Below are 20974 nucleotides of genomic sequence, written 5' to 3'. Positions count from 1 at the left end.
TGCTTATTTTCTTTTGTGTATCTAGTGTGATATCTTGCATGATTTCTGTTGGTGTTTTCTTTACTATTTACTTTCTTTCTGTTCATACATGTTACTCTGGATATGGAATGACATGAAAATTGGAATGTTAGAATAATAATTATTACATTACTTACTACATGTATAACCTTATATGCAATAATTATTTATTTGTCTCTGATATTCATAATCAGGAGGGCGAAACCTGAAAATCTAGCATATTTTTTTAGTTTGCTCTGTCAACTTCACAAACTAAGTAAACCCAACTTATTTTCAAGCGTAAAGTATAGCGAAAAACATTTGAGATATCTACCTAAGAAAGTTTGTTGCAGAAACTTAATTCCGAGATGGTGTCCAAAATGGCTTAGATTTTCATGAAATTTGAATTTTCGTACATAGATTTTGATAAAAACAGCTAATTGCCACGAAATTGATGTCATACGAATGATATTTGAATTTCCTACTATATATTAAGGATGAAAAGGCCATATGACTGAGATTTTAATTTAATTAGAAAGCTGTATTTTTTTATACGCCCATTTCCACGGGACGTACTATGGTATCACGCTCGGTGTCCGTCCGTCTGTCTCCATCCATCCATCTGTCTGTCTGTCCATCCGTCTGTTAACTTTTCTTGTAAACGCTATAACTTTAGTTTAACTTAACATAGGCTTATATAATTTGGTCTGTATGATACTAGCATAGATCCCAGGAAGCCTATCGATTTTGAGGTCAAAGGTCAAGGTTACACTGACATGTTTCATCTTACCCTGCTGCAGTCCATAACACGATAACTTCAGTTTAACTTAACCTAAGCTCATATAATTTGGTGTGTATGTTACTAGCATGGATCCCAGGAAGTCTATTAATTTTGAGGTCAAAAGGTCAAAGTTCAAGGTCACACTGACATGTTTTCATCTTGCCTTTTTGAAGTCCTTGTAAATGCGATAACTTTATTTTAACATAACCTGGGCTCATAAACATGTAATCTTGTGTTTATGATACTCGCATGGATGCCAGGAAGCCTATTGATTTTGAGGTCAAAGGTCAAGATCACAGTGACATGTTTTCATCTACCTTATGAAGTCCTTGTTAATAGTCGAACTTAACCTAGGCTCATATAATTTGGTGTGTATGATACTAGCATAGATCCTAGCAATTCTATTGATTTTGAGGTCAGAAGGTCAAAGGTGAAGTCGCCATCTTCCAATTTTCTAGCTCGATCAATAGCTCCATTTTCCATGTTACAGACGGGCATATTATATGCTTGCTTTAGCGACACTCTTATTTACATTTTTCCATAAAATTTAAAATTTGCAAAATACATGATTTTTGCAATAGAGAAATTGTCTTGAAATATTTAAAAAAAAAATTACTTTTAGTTTTATACAGTAATCATCTTCTGGACGAATTTCAAACTAGGTATTCTATTTTTGCAAACTTAGTTGTATACTGTCTGTAACTTAGAAAAAATCAGAAATGTATCAATTTTCAAAGTCTAAGATATTTTCTTATTTTCATAAGTCTAAGATGCCATATTTTCATACTTTTTACCCAGAAAATGGACAAAGTTCAAATGAATCCATTTATCTATGGTTTTTGTCAGTAGGAATTCAACACATTTGTTTAAGACAGTCAGGGTGATAGTTTTTAAAAGAAGTGAGATATTTGACAACAATTTGCATATTTTTGTCAAAAATTTGCACAGTACTGTTATCTATCTACTTTATTATGAATTGCAGCAATTAATGCACAATGTCAGCATTTCATATGAAGAGGAGCAACAAGAATATTGATAAGCTTCATGATAGTGTTGTAGCTAAACTGTCAATCTGGGTGGAAGTTCGTCAAACTTGACACTTCCGAACCAAACACAAAAGCTTGGTTCCATGGTTCGGTGCAAAAAAAATCCAGGCACATTAAATTTACAAAGTATCGTTGCACAAAATCTAATTTTAGAAGGGTCTTCATAAATTCAAGCATGAAATAATAAACATTTTTATTGGTCAGTGATTGTGCAGAATAAGAATTCCACACAAAATATTTCTTAGATCCACCATGAAAGCTTTGGCCTCATCTTTGATTGAAATGTAATCAATATCCAATTTTTTACAAACATGAATTTTTTCTTCATAAAATGAAAGGACATTTGAAGCAAAACTTTGTGTAAAAGTGTGGTTGAATTAGTATTGCCGTAGGCATACTCGATCGTAATTGTAATCTATCATAATCATTTTGTATTTAATAAAAGGAAATAGACAAGACATAAATTCTTTAGGGTAAAAAGATCATATTGCATATTTTGTTGATCCCTAAATCAGACAAGACTCGTGGTTCGTGAACCTTTGTTTGAGGTAGACCTCTTGGATATTGTTTGTTATATTTTAAGCTTTGAAATAAGCTTTGTCTCCTCTATGGTGGAACAAAACCCCACTTTTCTGGTTTTGGACCTCTGATTATTAGATATTATTGGTACAGATTAAAAACAACTATGATTTATAACTATGATTTGTGAAAATTGCATTTGAATTTCAATTTATTTTAGAATGGTATGAAAGAGAGAAGTACAGGGATAGAGACAGGGGAGGTGGAAGGCATAGAGAGAAATATATAGACAGGGATAGAAACAGAGATAGGAACAGACGAGACAGACCTCCTGATCGCCGTGCTGACCGCAGAGATTCTGAGAGAGGGAGTCGCAGTGACAGAAGTGACAGGAGTGTTAGAAGCAATTGGGAGCGTACTACTCGGACTGATGATGATCTTTCTACTCCAAGAATTTCAAGAGGTTAGTATTAAACCATAGACTCTGGGAATCAAATGGCTCCTGTATTAAGTCTATGAGAATTTAAACATTTAATAGTCTACAGGGTCATATTACATCTATCCATATACCAAATAGTAAGCAACTAATCACAGTTGGTGAAGGTGATTGGCAAACTAGTGTAAGAGCTATTATTTTTCGGGATCCTGACATTTTCAAGGGTTGTTGAATTCGTCATGGAAGATCTACCAAACACTTCCACAGCATTTCAGAGAATGAAAAATAGTACAAATATATGCTCCACAAAATTCCCATACTGACGTGTATTTGATGTGAGAGATAAAATCCGTTTAGATGATTACTACATGTATGCCAGTGCAGCCATCTAGATCTTGCTGCTGCAAGTTTTATTGTGACCTCATAAATGAATTTTACCATCACAACAAAATAATCAAGGGGCAGTACACTTTTATTTTGCGCAAAGTTTTACAGCTTGTGCGTATGTACTCTGCGCATGCTCATCTGGACCTTGTGCGATCGTCAGTGTATGTGATGGATAATTATTGAGAATGATAGAGGATGATGGAACAAAAATTGGAGTGGCAGTGATCTCTTCATTTTTAATGTACTCAAACTAATTTATTATGAGTTATGACCCTATGGGCTGAAAATCAGTGAAACGTAAGTTCCATCACTGCAAGTAATGATTGATGGGGAACCTACCCCTTATCACGTGACTGATTTCTGACCAATCCTATAGCAAGATACTTAGTATGTGGAATATAAAAGAGAGTATATGACTGAGTGTTGTTGGCTCAGTCGGTAACGCGTCTGCCCGTCGAACCAAACATTGTGGGTTCGAGTCCACCCCGGGCGGGTGACTGAAGCCATTGCGTTGTGTATAAACGTCTCTCCTATGTTTCATAGATGCAGGCTATGTTACAATGGAAAACACTCCATCCCTCGGATAGGATGCTAAATGGAGACTCCATATAGAGGAGAGTCACCACCTTTGCACGTTAAGAACCCACTGCACTATTCGTATAAGAGTAGGGGGGAAACACCGGTGCAGTGGTCCACCTGCACTCCCCCCAATCAGTTATGCCGGGAGGAGAGACCTGCTGGTCATATTGATTCAGTTCTCTTTTCGCCTCCCAGGCACAGGTGACGCCTAACAAATAATAGTATTGCCAAAACCTCTTTGTTGTAAGTTTGCCATCAATGTCTATGGTATGTTCTATGAAAGCCTTGATTTTAATTAAGTTGCTGCAGTAATGGTTAACATCAGTGGTAGAGTAGTATTATTAAATGCCTTGTGATATTCAATTTAATAATGATAAAACTTTATCAATTTATTTTGCACAATTTCTGTTAAATCCTACCAATGGTGCACAATATAATTATATTGTAGCAGTATATAGAATATGTGAAATATCTCAGAGAATTACCGTAAGTAACGGTCTATTAACCGCACCTTTTTCTCGGCGGGATAGAAGCAAAAGTCGAGGTGCGGTTTATCCACGGTGACGGGTCTGACCCGTCGTAACCCCTCCCGAACATGTAAGACGTCTGCCAGTTCACAACACATCGAGTGGCCTGGCGTAGCCGCCCAGGGCAATGTCGGTTAGGGGTATGAGCCGCGGGTAATGCAGACTTTCATTTTTGAGGAGCGCGATCGCGCCGGCGCTCCTACCGTGCTCCTAAAAAAAAAAATGAGAGCAAAACATCGCGCTCCTAAAAAAAAAAAAAAAAAAAAAAAAATTTACATCTTTATATCCATGAAATGGCCATCTATTTTCCATAATTCCTTGAAATTATTTTGATTTAGTTGAAAACTATCAGAAAAATGAAGAATATTTGTCTCTTTCCCAACTTTGATTTGAATTTAAACTCGGTAAATATTGTAGTCCCACATGTAGACTTCCATGGTGTTGCCATGAACACCATGGAAGTCTACATGTGGGACCACAATATTTACCGAGGTAAGTTCAAATCAGAATCGGGAAAGAGGTAAATATTCTTCATTTTTCTGATAGTTTTCAACTAAATCGAAATAATTTCAAGGAATTATGGAAAATAGATGGCCATTTCATGGATATTAAAATGTAAAATGTGAAATTTTAGCAATTATTATTATTTTTTTTTTTTATTATTATTATTATTTTTTTTTATTTTTTAGCAGGAGCGCGATATTTTGTAAACGTATTGACCCAGGCCTAGTTTCACCACAGATTAATTAATAGCTACACAGCTATTGCATATACGATGTTAAGAAAAATCTACAATTTATCTTACATGTATTGTATTGAATTGATTTGAGCTCCTCAAGGAGAACAATTCTGAGGAGCTCAATTGAGCTCCTCAAAAAAATAAGGAGAGCGATTTATAGAGCTCCACGAAAATATAAACGTGAAGGACTGGGGTAATGGGAAGCGATTATTACGATCTTAATCAAATATTGTCCATAACAAACGCACCCACCTTCATGACACTAATTTTGACTTAATCCTTGATTCAAAGCCATGAAAGCAGGAAAGTTTCCTGGCTAAGTTCAAAGAGACGCCAAGCATACTTGGTAATATTTTGTCACAGCTGAGTCAGAGTTGAGTGAGCTGAGAGCTTGCGTTGTATTGTGGTTATAGTGCGACTTAAGCTGGCGCTATTCATGTTAACCCCTCCCCTTTCGCGCCAGCTTTATATTTCTTTCCCGTTTGCTTTTCATAAGATACCATGTACACCACGCACAAGAGAGACGACACGAAGCCGTAAAAACAACTAGAAAAAATGCCAATTTCTTTGTTTCTTGAACCTTCCTGTAATCCTGTATCCAAAATTCATGCTAAGACATCGAATGCTAGACAAATTCTGAAAGTGATTGTGAGGTTGTGATCAATGCAAGAAATGTGAATGTTTCTTCCTCCTACGGCGGGAAAGACACAGATCACAATTTGATAAGATGTACTGGTACCGTATCGTAGTTTGCAATGTACAAGAACGGCAGTGCTGTGTGTGTGTACACTGTAACTGTGAGGTGAGTGAGTGTGTAAGTGGCCAATATTGTCGGGACCTTTCTTTATTGCTAACATTTGTAGATAAATTGATCAAGAACAGCAGATTTCCGCATAGCGGTAATCTCTTTGGATACTTTGAAATGTTTACTTAGTTTTTGTTTCTTCGTATCTCAAATATGCATGTAAATGTGAGAAGGATTTTTTTTTTTTTTTTTTTAATCCAAAGTTGGGGGTGCGGTTTATAGTCCGTTACGGTATACAAGTTTTGACCATTTTAGAAGAGATATGGAGTGAAGATATGATTGTTTTCTGTGTAGTTTACATTCTTCATACATGTATATTCAGTTTGCCATAAACAATTAACTGAATTTGAATTGAAGTCATTTATTTTTGAGGTACCATATTTTCATGTTCCTTTAGACATAGTCATGTTCTTTCATTTCTTATTTCACTCTTTGTCATTGTATGGAACTTTCCAATATTCAATGTCATTTTCATGTGAAGAATTCATGAATATAATCCTTACTCTGATTGTGTAGGTATTGACACACCATCTCGTACAAGTTGGGAGGAAGAGGATGATGTGCCAAAGAAAGCTCCATCACAGTGGGACCAACCAACACCCAAGATGTCAAGTCAACAAAATGATCTTAGTGAGAGAAGAGATCGAAGTGAACGTGGTGACAGAAAAGATAGATCTAGTAGGAAAGATGGAGACAGGTATGAATAGCGCAAAGATCTTTTGTTACAAAATGATGCAGTATCATTGAAATGATTATTTTATTCTAAATGTCTACTTCCATGTTAAAAAGCAGGGAAACAGTGATAGTCATGAATTTGCCCCAAAGATTTTATTATATATTGTGTTCTTTATTTTGTACAACGTGTATGTGTGAGAAAATATATATGACTTTGTTCATTGAAATCATGTTTCTGTTCCTTGTTTTGAAAATGGAGAACTATAGACTTCAGGGTTTAGTGAAAATCCATCCAAAAGTATTTTTGTCTCGCCTGCATAGCAGAGCGAGACTATAGGCGCCGCTTTTCCGACGCAGCGGCGTCAACATCAAATCTTAACCTAAGGTTAAGTTTTTGAAATGACATCATAACTTAAAAAATAAAAAGTATATAGTCCTAGTTCATGAAAATTGGACATAAGATTAATCAAGTATTACTGAACATCCTGCCTGAGTTTCAGGTCACATGACCAAGGTCAAAGGTCATTTAGGGTCAATGAACTTAGACCATGTTGGGAGAATTATTTTCAAAATCTTAACCAAAGGTTAAGTTTTTGAAATGACATCATAACTTAGAAAGTATATGGACCTAGTTCATGAAACTTGGGCATAAGGTTAATCGAGTATTAGTGAAGATCCTGCTTGAGTTTCAGGTCACATGACCAAGGTCAAAGGTCATTTAGGGTCAATGAACTTTGGTCAAGTCGGGGGATTTGTTGAATTACCATCATAACTTTGAAAATTTATGGATCTAGTTCATGAAACGTGGACATTAGGTTATTCAAGTACCACTGAATATCCTGTCCGAGTTTCAGGTCACATGACCATGGTCAATGGTCATTAAAGGTCAATGAACTTTGGCCGTGTTGGGGGTATTTTTTAAATTACCATCCTAACTCTGAAAGTTTATGGATCTAGTTCATAAAACTTGGGATATAAGAGTAATCAAGTATCACTGAACATTCCCTGTGAGTTTCAGGTCACAAAACCAAGTTTAAAGGTCAGTTAAGGTCAATAAACTTAGGCCATGTTGGGGTAATTGTTGAATTGCCATCATAACTTTGAAAGTTTATGGATAGAGTGAATGAAATGTAGACATGGGTGTAGTTGACAAGTTTTAAGTCACTGTTCAAATGTAATTTATGGTCAATGAACGTGGTATTATGTCATTATATGAATGGTGTTTTTGTGAATGATTATTTTATTGTAGTTTTCAAAGTTAGCACTGCTGCTATATGAAATCGCGTAATGCAGGCGAGACTGCCAGAGGCATTCCACTTGTTTTAATTAATTTTCAAGTTTTTTTAATTTTTAAAGTCTTATTATATGAGAGCAGTGTTATGTATTCCTATGCTTCTGTCCAATCTATACATTTTATTAATTTTTGTCTCACCTGCATAGCAGAGTGAGACTATAGGCGCCGCTTTTCCGACGGCGGCGGCGGCGTCAACACCAAATCTTAACCTGAGGTTAAGTTTTTGAAATGACAGCATAACTTAGAAAGTATATGGACCTAGTTCATGAAACTTGGCCATAAGGTTAATCAAGTATTACTGAACATCCTGCCAGAGTTTCATGTCACATGACCAAGGTCAAAGGTCATTTAGGGTCAATGAACTTAGACCATGTTGGGGGAATCAACATCAAAATCTTAACCTAAGGTTGAGGCCTCCATCACTTTCAAGCTCCAAGCTTAAGATGGAGGTCTCCCACATTTCTATATATATATATGTTCAGTAATTAAAGAAAATGTATATATAGATATAATTTTCACAGGACAGTTGATATTTTATAATGATTTATGTGCATTATTCATTATGTTTAAAAAAATATTTGCCTATTATGTAATATTGAAAAAAAAAAATTATACTTGTATATTCTTTGTTTTTGTTTTGAAATGTGGAAATAAAATAAATCAAATCAAATATCATAAAATTAGACTTTAAGAATTCAAACGTATTTTGTTGTTTAGCTACACTTTTTAAATATGTTTCTCTAATTTGTCCACTTTTATTAAAACTTACGATCAGGTGGACGTCCACTTTAACCCTATTTTGGCCGGGGGGAGGGGGCCTCGGAGCCCCCCCCCCTCAACAATTCGAGCAATATTTTCGCCACGCGAAATTTTTTGACCGCACCGCTCACAGACTTTCAAGTCATGTGCAACTTTTGAGACCAATTTTGCATCACCCGGGTACGTGGTTCCAATTTACGCAACATTATGTAAGTGCATGTCAGACCAAAAATTGCTCATAAACGTGATTTTGTGTACAAAGTCAATGCAAATTGTGTTTTCAACCAAAAATCCTAAATGTATGATTATTTTTAGTTTTGCTGGCCTAAATGTATTTATTTCATGCTTTTTATGACCTCAGAAGAGTCCCCAACAAATTTCATTGAAAAAATAATGAAAAACAAAAGGTAAAAAAAGCAAAGAAATACATATAAATAAAAACAATATAATACATAAGAAAATTATTTGATATCGCAAATTTGTTCATGTAAACTTGCTAAGAACACCACAAAGAGTTTTTATACCAAAAATTAGAACATTTGGAGCTTTATTTAGGGAGTTAGGCTCAGTCGGTAAAGCGTCTGCCCGTCGAACAAAAGATCATGGGTTTGAGTCCACCCTGGGTGGATGATTGAAGCCAGTGCGTTTTGTGTAAACGTCTCTCCCCTGTTTCATAGATGCAGTCTATGTTGCAGTGGAAAACACTCTGTCCCTCGGATAAACGTTAAATGGAGGCCCCGTGCAGAGGAGAATCACCACCTTTGCAGGTTAAGAACCCACTGTACTATTTGAATAAGAGTAGGGGAAAACCCCGGTGTAGTGGTCCACTTGCATTCCCCAACCAGTTATCGAGAGGAGAGACTTGCGGGTCAGTTCTGTGTGTGCGCCCTTCTTGGCGACCCAGATTGGCTGGCTCCTCCAATGCGCCTTTGAATGTCTTTGACAGATATATGGCGCTATATAAATGCTGTGCATCATCATCATCAGTTAGAGGAAAAGTATGATTTCGCATACTAATTGCGCATAAATTAGCATAAATAAATAAATCAAATTTTTTAGATTATGTCCCAGACAACCCGCATGCAAATTTTTGGCATGTTGGCACAGTCGACGGCTGAGATCTCAAGGGCCCCCCCCCCCCCCCCCCGGCCATATGAACTCCCAAAATACCCCGACCTAGATAGGTTAAGAGTGCAGTATTTCACACATGTGTTGTTATTTTGTGTTCTTTTCTTTTTGATGAAGCCTCTAAATTCTAATGACTTTTTACTGCAATTAAACTCTGTATTTTACCATTGATAGCTCATGAAGAGACTTTGGCTAATAATGCCACATACCTTATAGAAGAACAGAATATTAATAATATTAATATGTGAGTTGTGTCATGCTGTACTGCAGGTCACGTCATAGAAGAAAGGAAGATGAAACCCCCAGGTTGACCCCAGCTCATCGCTACAACTCATGGGCTAGCAATCGCAAGAAGAGTGGTGCCACACCACAGGTCAAAGGTTAGTTTTGCAAAGTGGTAGATTAGGAAAGTAGTGTCATTGTTTTTGATTGGTCATAAACTTGTTCGTATTCACTGAGAATTATATTGTAAAGATTGTAGGTTACTTAATCTTCCTCAAAAAGTGAAGTTGTTCATCATTGAAAAGGTAATGATAACCAATCAGCTTGAAAGTTATGTTTTGGTAATATATTCTTTATTTGCTTCCTTCAAGGCATCACATTGAACCATCCATCTTCCAAGTTTGGTGATCAAGTATTTATGACACCTGCTCCACAATTTGAATATGCTACCCGTCATGTGATGTACGTCATTGAAAATTGAAACGAAATACAAACGTTTCACATCAAGCTCTAAATTCATATTAATGATTATCATATGCAAATTAATGTTAAATATTACGAGTAAATAATGTTCTATGGTCATGATAATAATATTTTTCATGAAAGCAAGGTTTATTTTACGTTGATCGCGTCAATTTTCCGGCCATTTTCTGGTTTGATTAAAGCACAGTACTTTTTTTTTTTTATTGAGTAGTTTTTATTGACAACTTCGATTCATATACAAAATAAAATATATATAACAAATAGAACTTTGATGTCTTTACAAATACCTTGACAACTCATAAATTTAACATCATTTTTTCATGAATGTTACAATAAAACACAATGTCAGATATCTTCCAATACATAATTATAAATAACATTGATGATAATAATATGCATCAAGAAGAAACTTCTACAGTAAATTCAACATATTGATTTTTTTTTTAATGTCAAATAAAAAACATAAAAGAGAGATTTTCCAAATACAAAAAAAAAATATTAATAATAAATCATTAATAAAACCTAAACGAATTGAAGCCATCAGCATATATCCATGACTATCGTAGGCGAAACCCTCTCCTCCGACAATGAAAGAAGGAAAAAATAAAATAAAAATGAGAGTAATCTAACAAGCACTCTAAACATAAAAGACGACACCAAAGCAACACCTGAACAAGACAAGAGACTCGCACTGCGTTTCCCTACATACATGTAAATACCACACATAACACACACATAACATCGTGCGCATGCACGATCGATGGCGATGAATTCATCGTGCATAAATTATCTCGGCATGCACGAGCAGACTAGTTAGACTCGAACTATGATCGAAATAAACTTCAAATTAATGGTGAATAGGCATCATAATTACACAATCGGTTTCATTTTGGGGGCAATATAAATCAAGTAAGTAGTAGTCAAGTTGGACATGTTTATTTTGATGATTGATTGTGTGAACCAAACGAATCGGCCGGCCGACGTATTTTTTTTCGATGCACCGATTTTGCAAAATCTGCACCGGCGCTCGATGACATCGATTGAACACCAATTTTAAAATCGATTCGACTCAGGCTTATTCAAAACCCATGTCGTTTTCACTTTGCTTTGCAAAGTTGTAGAGGAAGGTATACATAAGAGTGCAAACATTAAAAAATATGGGTTCATGTGCTTGTTTTCAAACTATCAGCACTTTTATTAGAGCAAATGTGCTTTTTAAAACACCCCAAAAAAACACAAAAAGCTTTGTATGTATGTGAGGAAAAATTCCAAACCACTCTACCATTCATTCAAACTCGGGGTCATGTTCGTCATACTTTGCAGCACTACAGAGTAAAGTATTTTGAAAATCGTACAGGAATTTGAAAAATGGTCCATGGAATAATTCCAGTATATCAACTTAATAAAATACCACATCGGATCTGCAGTTAGAGTGCAGATAATGAGAAAAATCAGCTCATACCTACACCTGTTCAGCGCTCAAATATACATGTACATGTAACTGTGGAACGTCCTTAAATGGATAACGAAATAAGACAAACTAATGCCATTAGTTGGATCAAACTTAGGGGGGATGGGGCGCCAAATTGATGTTTGACGGGGGCACCGAATTGACCTTAAACTTCGAGGGGCGCCAAAATTATGTTTGACTTGGGGTGCCCAAGTTTAAATATATTTAAACTCTGGGAGAGGTCGCAAAATTGAATGATTAATTCAATGATATCCTGTTCCTAAATTCAAATGGAGCTTGAAGTATACTCCCTTTTTTAGATCATTGGATCAAGTCACTTTTCAACCAAACTTGGATGGAAGATGGACTTAGTGGACCTGCAAGTTATGCTGCAGTCAGAGGTCACATGGTAAGGTCAAAGGTCATTTTCAGGTCATCGTTAAAGTTTACATGCAAGACTCTCTTATGACACCTAACTCCGCAACCGCAAGTCACTTTTCACCAAAACTTGGATTGTCGATGTAGTTATGAGACCTGCATGTCATGGTAAGGTCAATGGTCATTTTCAGGTCAACATTAAAGTTTCCGTGCAAGACTCTCTGATGACATAACTCTGCAACCATTAATCACTTTTCAACCAAACTTGGATGGTAGATGTACTTAGGGGACCTGCATGCTGTTGTGTTGGGAGGTCACATGGTATGGTCAAAGTTCATTTTGAGGTCAACATTAAAGTTTACGTGCAAGACTCTTATGACAAGTGTTATTCCATCCCAGTCATTTCACAATGAAGTTTTGATACAATTCTGTTGCATGCCCTCGCAAATCACGATATTTCTGGTTATTTTCATAAGTGAGCCAGACACAAAATCGCTTTTGCCTTGTTAAGTTCATTTAGATAAAAAAAAATTCAATGCTTGCATTTTTTGGTTTTGCGATATACTTATCCTCTTCTTGAATCCAAGTATTGCTTGAAATGTCCCTTTTTGTCTCGCCCACCAGACCTGAAGGCGAGACTTAGGGATCCAAATGTCGTCCGTCGTCTGTCGTCCGTCCGTCACAAACCTAATGACACATAACTCCACAACGGTCAGTCACTTTTCAACCAAACTTGGATGGTAGATGGACTTGGGGGACCTGCATGTTAGGCTGCAGTCGGAGGTCACGTGGTAAGGTCAAAGGTCATTTTCAGGTCAACATTAAATTTTACCTGCAAGTCTTTTATGACAAGTGTTATTCCATCCCAGTCATTTCACAATGAAGTTTCGATACAATTCTGTTGCGTGCCCTAAATCACGATATTTCTGGTTATTTTCATATGTGGGCGAGACACAAAATCGTTAAGTTTTTGAAATGTCATCATACACTGTAACTTAAAAATTTTTGACACGTGGACATAACAGTAATCAAGTATCACTGAACATCCTGTGAAATTTTCAGGTCACATGATTAAGGTCAAAGGTCATTTAAGGTCATTGAACTTTGGCCAAGTTGGGGGTATTTGTTGAATTAAAGTTTATTGGTCTAGTTCATAAAGCTTGGACATAAGAGTAATCAAGTTTCATTGAAAATCTTGTGCACATTTCAGGTCACATGACCAAGGTCAAAGGTCAATGAACTTTGGCCATGTGGAGGTATCTGTTGAGTTACCATCATAACTTTGAAAGTTTATGGATCTGATTCATGAAACTTGGACATAAGAGTAATCAAGTATGTTTGAACATCCCGTCCGAGTTTCAGGTCACATGACCAAGGTCAAAGGTCATTTAATGTCAATGAACTTTGCCCATTTCGGGGTTAATTATTAGATTCCTGTCATAACTTTAAAAGTTTATAGATATAGTGTATAAAATGTGGATATAGGGGTAATCAAGTATCACTGACAAGGTTTAGGTCACATGATCAAGGTCAAATGTCAATGAACTTAGTATTGTATCATTATATGAATGGTGTTTTTTGTGAATAATTATTTTATAGTAGTTTTCAAAGTCAGCACTGCTGCTATATTGAATTGCATGATGCATGTGAGACCGCCAGAGGCATTCCACTTGTTTAATTTAAAAGGGGTTTACATTTCATACTTCATTTCATCCTTATTTCTCCACACTTTCCCCAGGCATGACAAGGAATAACAATAAAAATCAAGCCTGTTATTTCATGCGAATCACTGCTACTTGTAAAGCAGATATTATCGCGATGGTCTAGGTGTGAAGGGGAGGGTGGGGGGGGGGCATTGTCGGTCAAGGGAGTGTTTTGGCCAAGGAAATAAATAAGAGGAAAAAAAAGATATCTTGAAATCAATCTTCTTGCTCATTAAAAGTCTATACTTTTCTCCATATAACTATTTCAAAGTTTTACGCAAATCCTTTTTCACAAACTTGTTAAAAGTTCGTTTTTTAGTGGTGGTCACTCAAGCTGAAAGATTTGCAGATGGTCATATTGTCATTCGCTTAAAGAAACCTGTACCAATATATAAATGTGGAAAAAGCTTCAGGATATCCTTTTATAGGAATATTTCAAACTGCAAAACTTTGTTTGATATGCACTGTGTTGCGCGTATCACTTCCAATTTAAGGTGTCTCTATGCGCTTTTACAAGCAAAAAAAAGGGTAGAAAAAACCGGGAAATGGACCAAACTGTGGTTCATACGAAGCGCCAGCCAATCACGTTCTCGTTACCATTTTCAGTTCATCATAAGCCGAAAATGGTAACATGATCGTGATTGGCTGGCGCATTCAACGCTCCGAAACCCGGAAATCAATTGACTTTGTTCACGTAGCGATAGATTATATAAACTCACGAACATGATGTAATATCGACGCTACTTCGTAAGATTTTGACGGAAAAGTAATAAAATTTTCGGTGAGATAACAGATCCTCTGAGGATACCTTTCATAATTCATATGAAATATAGGAAATGGAATTCTAGGTCGATTTTGGTACGGACTTGTTTCGATGGAATACTGCGTGGGGCACGGGAGGCTTGCAATGCGCATGCTTACTATATTTTCATTCATAAATTTGGTTGCATTGCAGTGGCTGGATGACGTCACCTATGGGGTTTTTCCACCAGTATATTTCAAGCTACATGATTTTCAGGTACCCGACCGAAAATTACCACGGGTACCCGAAGACAAAAAAACTCGAAAGTCCAAGGCCTAACGATTACGATTGCTCATAGTGTTAAATTGGGTGGCACAATTTCCAATTTGGTTGTCGAGGTTCTTATTACAAGCGCTAAAATATGAATTTGAATGCTGATTTTTAATCGTGATTGCATTTTGGACAAGACTGGTTAATGTCAAATTTTTGATAGTTTGAGATTGACCGGGAAAACCTATATTACAAAAATACAAAATAGAGGATTAATCCCAAATTATATATGATTTTATTAATATGAATCTTTTAATGGTACAGTCACCCAGATACCCATGTTGAGTTATGACCATGGTGCGTCCAAATAGTAATTTATTTCTGCGGATCCACATGGATGCCTTTTCGTCATAGTCAGCAGTGAAAATAGTGATAATTTCGTCCATCCAAGAAAACAGAGAAATATATAATAAATGATTGGATAGAAGATGAAATAAGAACAAAACAACAAAAAGTAATTAAACGCAGGCCTAAATGTTTGTGTGACTTATCTTGCCAAGTCGACTTTTCCAAACAAACATGGCGAGATACGTTATCTTGCCAAGTTGACTTATAAAAAGTTATGTGTCAACATGGTGAGATATTTTATCTTGTCAATTTGACTTATAAGAAGTTATATGTTAACATGGCGAGATGTTTATCTCACCAAGTCGACTGTTAACATGGCGAGATATTTTATCTTGCCAAGCCCACTTATAAAAAGTTATATGTCGACATGGCAAGACACAACTTTTTATAAGTGAACTTGGCAAGATAACATCCCTTGCCATGTCGACATGCAATTTTCAAAAGTCGACTTGGCAAGATAATGTATCTCACCATGTCGACATAATAAGGCTATTGAGTCGACATGGCAAGATAACGTATCTCGCCATGTTGACACAATATGGCTATTGAGTCGACATAGCAAGATAAAGTATCTCGCCATGTCATCAAGTCAATGGAATTTTTAAGGCTCGGTACTAGGGAGTAATTATCCTGGGTAATTGTCTAGAGGGTAAATTTCTGGGGGGCAGGGAAACAGTCCCCGGCGGTAAAAATATGGGGATAATATTTTCCTTAAAGTAGTTGTCAGGGGGCGATTACCCTTTTGGTTATTGTTATAAAACCCCATGGTCTTGTATCATTTGACCTCTCAATGACATTTGATCTCACTATATCCTGATCATAATTTTACACACACCACAGACTATCGGGCCCACAGACTATCAGACCCGCGGACTAACGGACCCACGGACTGTCTGGCTGTAATGTATTCTATCATATGCCCGTCTAGATGGGACGTATTATGGTATCACGCTCGATGTCCATCTGTCCGTTAACTTTTCCTTGTAAACGCGATAACTTCAGTTTAACTTAACCCAGGCTCATATAATTTGGTGTGTATGATACTAGCATGGATCCCAGGAAGCCTATAGATATTGAGGTCAAAAGTTCAAAGGTCAAGGTCACAGTGACATATTTTCATAGTACCCTTCTGCAGTCCTTTTAAACACGATAACTTCATTTTAACTTAACCTAGGCTCATATAATTTGGTATGTATGATACTAGCATGGATCCCAGGAAGCCTAACGATTTTGAGGTCAAAAGGTCAAGGTCACAGTGACATATTTTCATCTTACCATTCTGCAGTCCTTGTAAACGCGATAATTTCAGTTTAACTTAACCTAGGATCATATAATTTGGTATGTATGATGCTAGCATGAATCACAGGAAGCCTATTGATTTTGAGGTCAAAAGGTCAAGGTCACAAAGACATATTTTCATCTTACCCTTCTGCAGTCCTTGTAAATGTGATAACTTCAGTTTAACTTAATCTAGGCTCATATAATGTATTTTAAAAATTTTGGTGTGTAGGTAGATCACACCAAAATACAGGCTAAGTTCAAATTCGGAGTCAGCAGGTCAAAGGCCACAGCTCATTAAATATGCGAGTTGGTTCAAAGGTCTAAATTATATTGGTTTCTGCACGATATTAAGTTTAATCATATTGAATGAATATTCTGATCGCGTTAAGCGGGGGCATCTGTGTCCTTTAGACACGTCAAATTTTCTAGTTTCCATCTGGTAGAGCTGCATGAGGTTCACCGAAATTCTACACAAAATTGTGAATTTTTTTAATGCTAATTGATGCGTATTTTTCCAAATTCATATAAAATGCTTCTTCTTCCTTATTTGTTGACCGATTTTGATTTTTTATCTTCCATCTGGTAGAGCTTCATGAGGTTTACCAAACTTCTGCACAGAATTTTGAAATTTTCAGTAGAAGCTTATGCTAATTTATGCAAAATTTATTCATAAATCACGGAAAACGTCTCTTTATTTGTTGACCAATTTTGATTTTTTTATCTTCCATTGGGAACAGCTGCATGAGGTTCACCAAACTTGCACACAGAATTTTGAAATTTTGACTAGAAAATTAATTATGCTAATTTATGCAAAATTTATTAATAATCAAAATAGATGCTCCTTCTTTACTTGTTGACCAATTTTGATTTTTTTTTCTCCATCCATCTGGTCGAGCTACATGAGTTTCACCAAAAACATCCACACAGAATTTTGAAATTTGACTAGAAAATTATGCTAATTTATTGCAAAATTTATTAATAAATCACAAAAATGCTTTTTCTCCTTCATTTGTTGATGAATTTTAATTTTGTTTGCTTTATATGATAGCTCTAAGTGGGGATACAAAATTTCTACACAGAATTTTGAAACTCATTAAATATGCTGATTTATGCATATTTTTCAAACCAAAAATGCTCCTTATTTTATTGTTGACCGATTTGAATTGTGTTCCATTTGAGAGCTTCATGAGGTTCACCAAGGTTCTACACAGAATCTAGACATTTTGACTAGAAAATTATGCTTATTTATACAAAATCTATTCATAAATCACAAAAATGCTTCTTTGTCATTTTTTAATCAATTTCAATTCTGTTTCCTCAATTTATGTCACCAATATAAGTCACTACAGTGTTAACTGGGCTGAAATTTAAAATTGTGTTAAATTTCTTTGCAAGATGCCGGATGAGCTCCACATCATTGATGTGCTAGTTTTTTTTTATCTAATTCCTTTATTTTTTACTCAGCTGGATGAATGAGAAGAATTTACATCTGTTATTAGACATTGTTTGCCATCAACTTGAACTATTGATTGTATCTTTCTTGTTACAGGGCAATGAAGATATTTTTTATTAGTCAGTTTCAGAACTTTTGATTAGGCACTATTTATTTAATATAAAATCCAAAATTAGAATAGATTAGATTCTATAATTGTTTTTTGTTTTTCATCAGGTGGAGACACGGTCACAAGATTCAAGTCAGCAGAAGAACAGGAATTATGGGAAGAAGAGCAGAAGGTAAGAAACACAGCGCCTGCCAAAGATTGGTGTTTTTGGTATTATTTTAAAGTTTTCCATTGTTTATATGCATAAAAACACAATTTTTACAAAACGATTTTAACATTTTCGCTTATGGTTTTTTGATAGAATTACTTTTATGCCTACTTGTACAATAGATTGATTGTTTCGTATGTTTTAGGGTTGTAATGTCTGTATTTTTATCAGATTAGCTCAGAGAGATGTTGCAATTCCAATAGTGCTGTAGCTCATACAGTCAATGTATTTTCATTATATTCTCAAATAAATTTTAAAGGAACAATAATTTTGCATATTTGGCAAGGGTAGAGTAATTGATTTCCATGGCTTTCTGTTTAGATTCATCTAATAAATAGAAGAATTTAAGTAGTGTCCAGAAAATCATGATATTTTTGTAAAATGATGAAAATCTGAGTACCTGGTAGCATATTTCCTGTTAATTTCTATGATTTTCTTTTGATTTGTTACCAAATTTTAAATGTATTAACTTTTAACAGTATAGAAATGGGTAAATATCCTTACTGTAAACTTGTCAAGCCAACAGAAGACTTGATGCTTATTATACATAAAACCATTGTATTATCACACAACCCATTCTCGTGTCTTGTGAGGTGTAGTCTTATTTCCAGATGTAATAACATTAATCACATTATGCAATATTAACTAGGGCCTATTCGAGGATAAATGTATAAACATTAAAAGTGGGAAGAAAAAAAAAATTAATGCTGTCAATTCTTTTCCTTTGTGCTGCTTCTTACTTATGTTTAGAAAATAGATCGGCAGTGGTATGGATCTGATGAGGGTTATGATGAATCTAACAATCCATTTGCTGCTGTCCCTGCAGAGTATGCAGAAAAGAAAGAACGTGATCTAGCTACCCAGAAAGCAAAGAGAATGTCAGCTCAACAGAGACAGATTAACAAGGTAGCTGTGGTGTAGCTATGTCAGAATGAAGTATTTATATTATATTGGATGGCTTAGAATGGAATACAAGAAATATTCCAAGAGTTTGGGAAAAATATTTCATGAAATAAACGCATCCAATATAATATCATCTATCCCACCCCCCCCCAAAAAAAAAAAAGAGGGAGAAATTTGATTTAACAAGTCATATCACTTATCACATTATGCCACTTTCACTTCATATGATCAATTTTGGTCGTTGACATGCCACTTGCATGTAGTTTATTATGACGTCATCGAGCGAAGTTGTGCCCTATGCTGCCCATCGCCTGCCTTCGTTGTTGTACGTGTTGTATATTTCACGCATTCACGCACGTGCCCTAACGTGTTGAATAAGCTCTCATACTCCTTAGCAAATTTTGTACAGGAGCCTATGGGATATTTGTTGGATTTCGGTCCTTTTTAGGGATACACTCTGATACTGCACGGGCAATTGATGCAGACCAAAATACGCGTTTTTAATGCATCACTAGAATACTCTATATAGATGATAATGTTAGATACACTAGATACATATTGTATCTGTGTATGCAACATATGAGGGAATGGTTCATGGTTCATTTATTTCTTCTTTCACAACGTTTATAACATTAGTTAACAACATCATACAAGAAAATACTTTAAGTACATCGATTGTCGCACACACTTGAAATCTGTAAAGAAAGATGAGATCATATTCATAATATATACATGATTGTCATGAAAGAGGAGGAGACCTTCAAGAAGCTAAGCTTGTCAAAGCAAGGTCCCCCAAAAGAGAATACATGGTATGAATTTTTTAACTAGTTTAAGATAGATTAAAGGTACATGTATAAGTTACCCAGAAAAGAAAACAGAACTGCATAAATTATGTGAGGGGTAAGGGCATATGTACAAAGGAGATTTTGATATCTACAAAAGGAAAAGGTAAAAAGGGGGATGAAGGATGGAGAGGGAGAGAAAAGTGGACACAAAACAAAACAAAGGAACAAGAAAAGTGAAAGGCTTAGGAAAAAAAGTCCCTTGCCTATAGTCCCAGGTAGGGGATAGGAAGATAGAAAGAAAAGGAGTGAAAAAGAGAAAGGTAAAAAAAAAAAAAGTCACAAGAGGGAAGTTGGAAAGTTGGTTAAATGAATATTGAAGGGCCAGCCTGGAAAAAGAGGGGATAGACAACAGAGCTAAGAAAATAATAATAATAATCATTAAGAAGCAGGTCATATGACATCATATTTACATTAACTATTGTCAACAAAATTACTCAGTAAAAGCAATTTCAGTTTAAAACAAGTTACATCAATAGGAAGAGAATTCCAATACTTCGGACCAGTATAAGCTAGTGTTTTTAGAGCAAAGGCGGTTCTTACACGTGGCATATGTGCAGTTGTGCAGTTGCCTGCCTAGTATTATAAATGTGAACATTCTTTCTAAACAATTTCACTCATGCATTCGTGAGTGTACCACTTTAATGATCATACATGAATAAACCTAACTGTAGAAGATAGATATTTTCTACATGTAATAGATTATTACTATAGAACAAAACATTAGTGTGTGCATGGTAATCTGCTTTGAAAGCAGTTCTTAACACCCTTTTTTAAGTGACAGGTATCTTTTCTAGTTGGGTTTTTAGTGACTTACCCCATGCCAAAACTCTGTAATGAAGATTAGGAA

The 20974-nt window shown here is 35.7% G+C and overlaps 1 protein-coding gene across 1 annotated transcript in view; it reads left to right on the top strand.

Moving 5' to 3' along the window:
- LOC129279725 (pre-mRNA-splicing factor ATP-dependent RNA helicase PRP16-like) overlaps positions 1 to 20974 on the top strand; it is a 68381-nt gene that overhangs the window by 7084 nt on the left and 40323 nt on the right. Inside the window, exons 3-7 of the mRNA XM_064095637.1 lie at positions 2564 to 2806; positions 6333 to 6513; positions 9943 to 10052; positions 18279 to 18343; positions 19130 to 19285. Coding sequence (XP_063951707.1) covers positions 2564 to 2806; positions 6333 to 6513; positions 9943 to 10052; positions 18279 to 18343; positions 19130 to 19285 — 755 coding nt within the window. The remainder of the gene's footprint in view (positions 1 to 2563; positions 2807 to 6332; positions 6514 to 9942; positions 10053 to 18278; positions 18344 to 19129; positions 19286 to 20974) is intronic.

The sequence above is a fragment of the Lytechinus pictus genome, chromosome 2 (genome assembly GCF_037042905.1).
Source record: "Lytechinus pictus isolate F3 Inbred chromosome 2, Lp3.0, whole genome shotgun sequence".
Lineage (NCBI taxonomy): Eukaryota > Metazoa > Echinodermata > Echinoidea > Temnopleuroida > Toxopneustidae > Lytechinus > Lytechinus pictus.
Note: the sequence above shows the minus strand (reverse complement) of the source record. Positions and strands in the feature narration are given on the sequence as shown.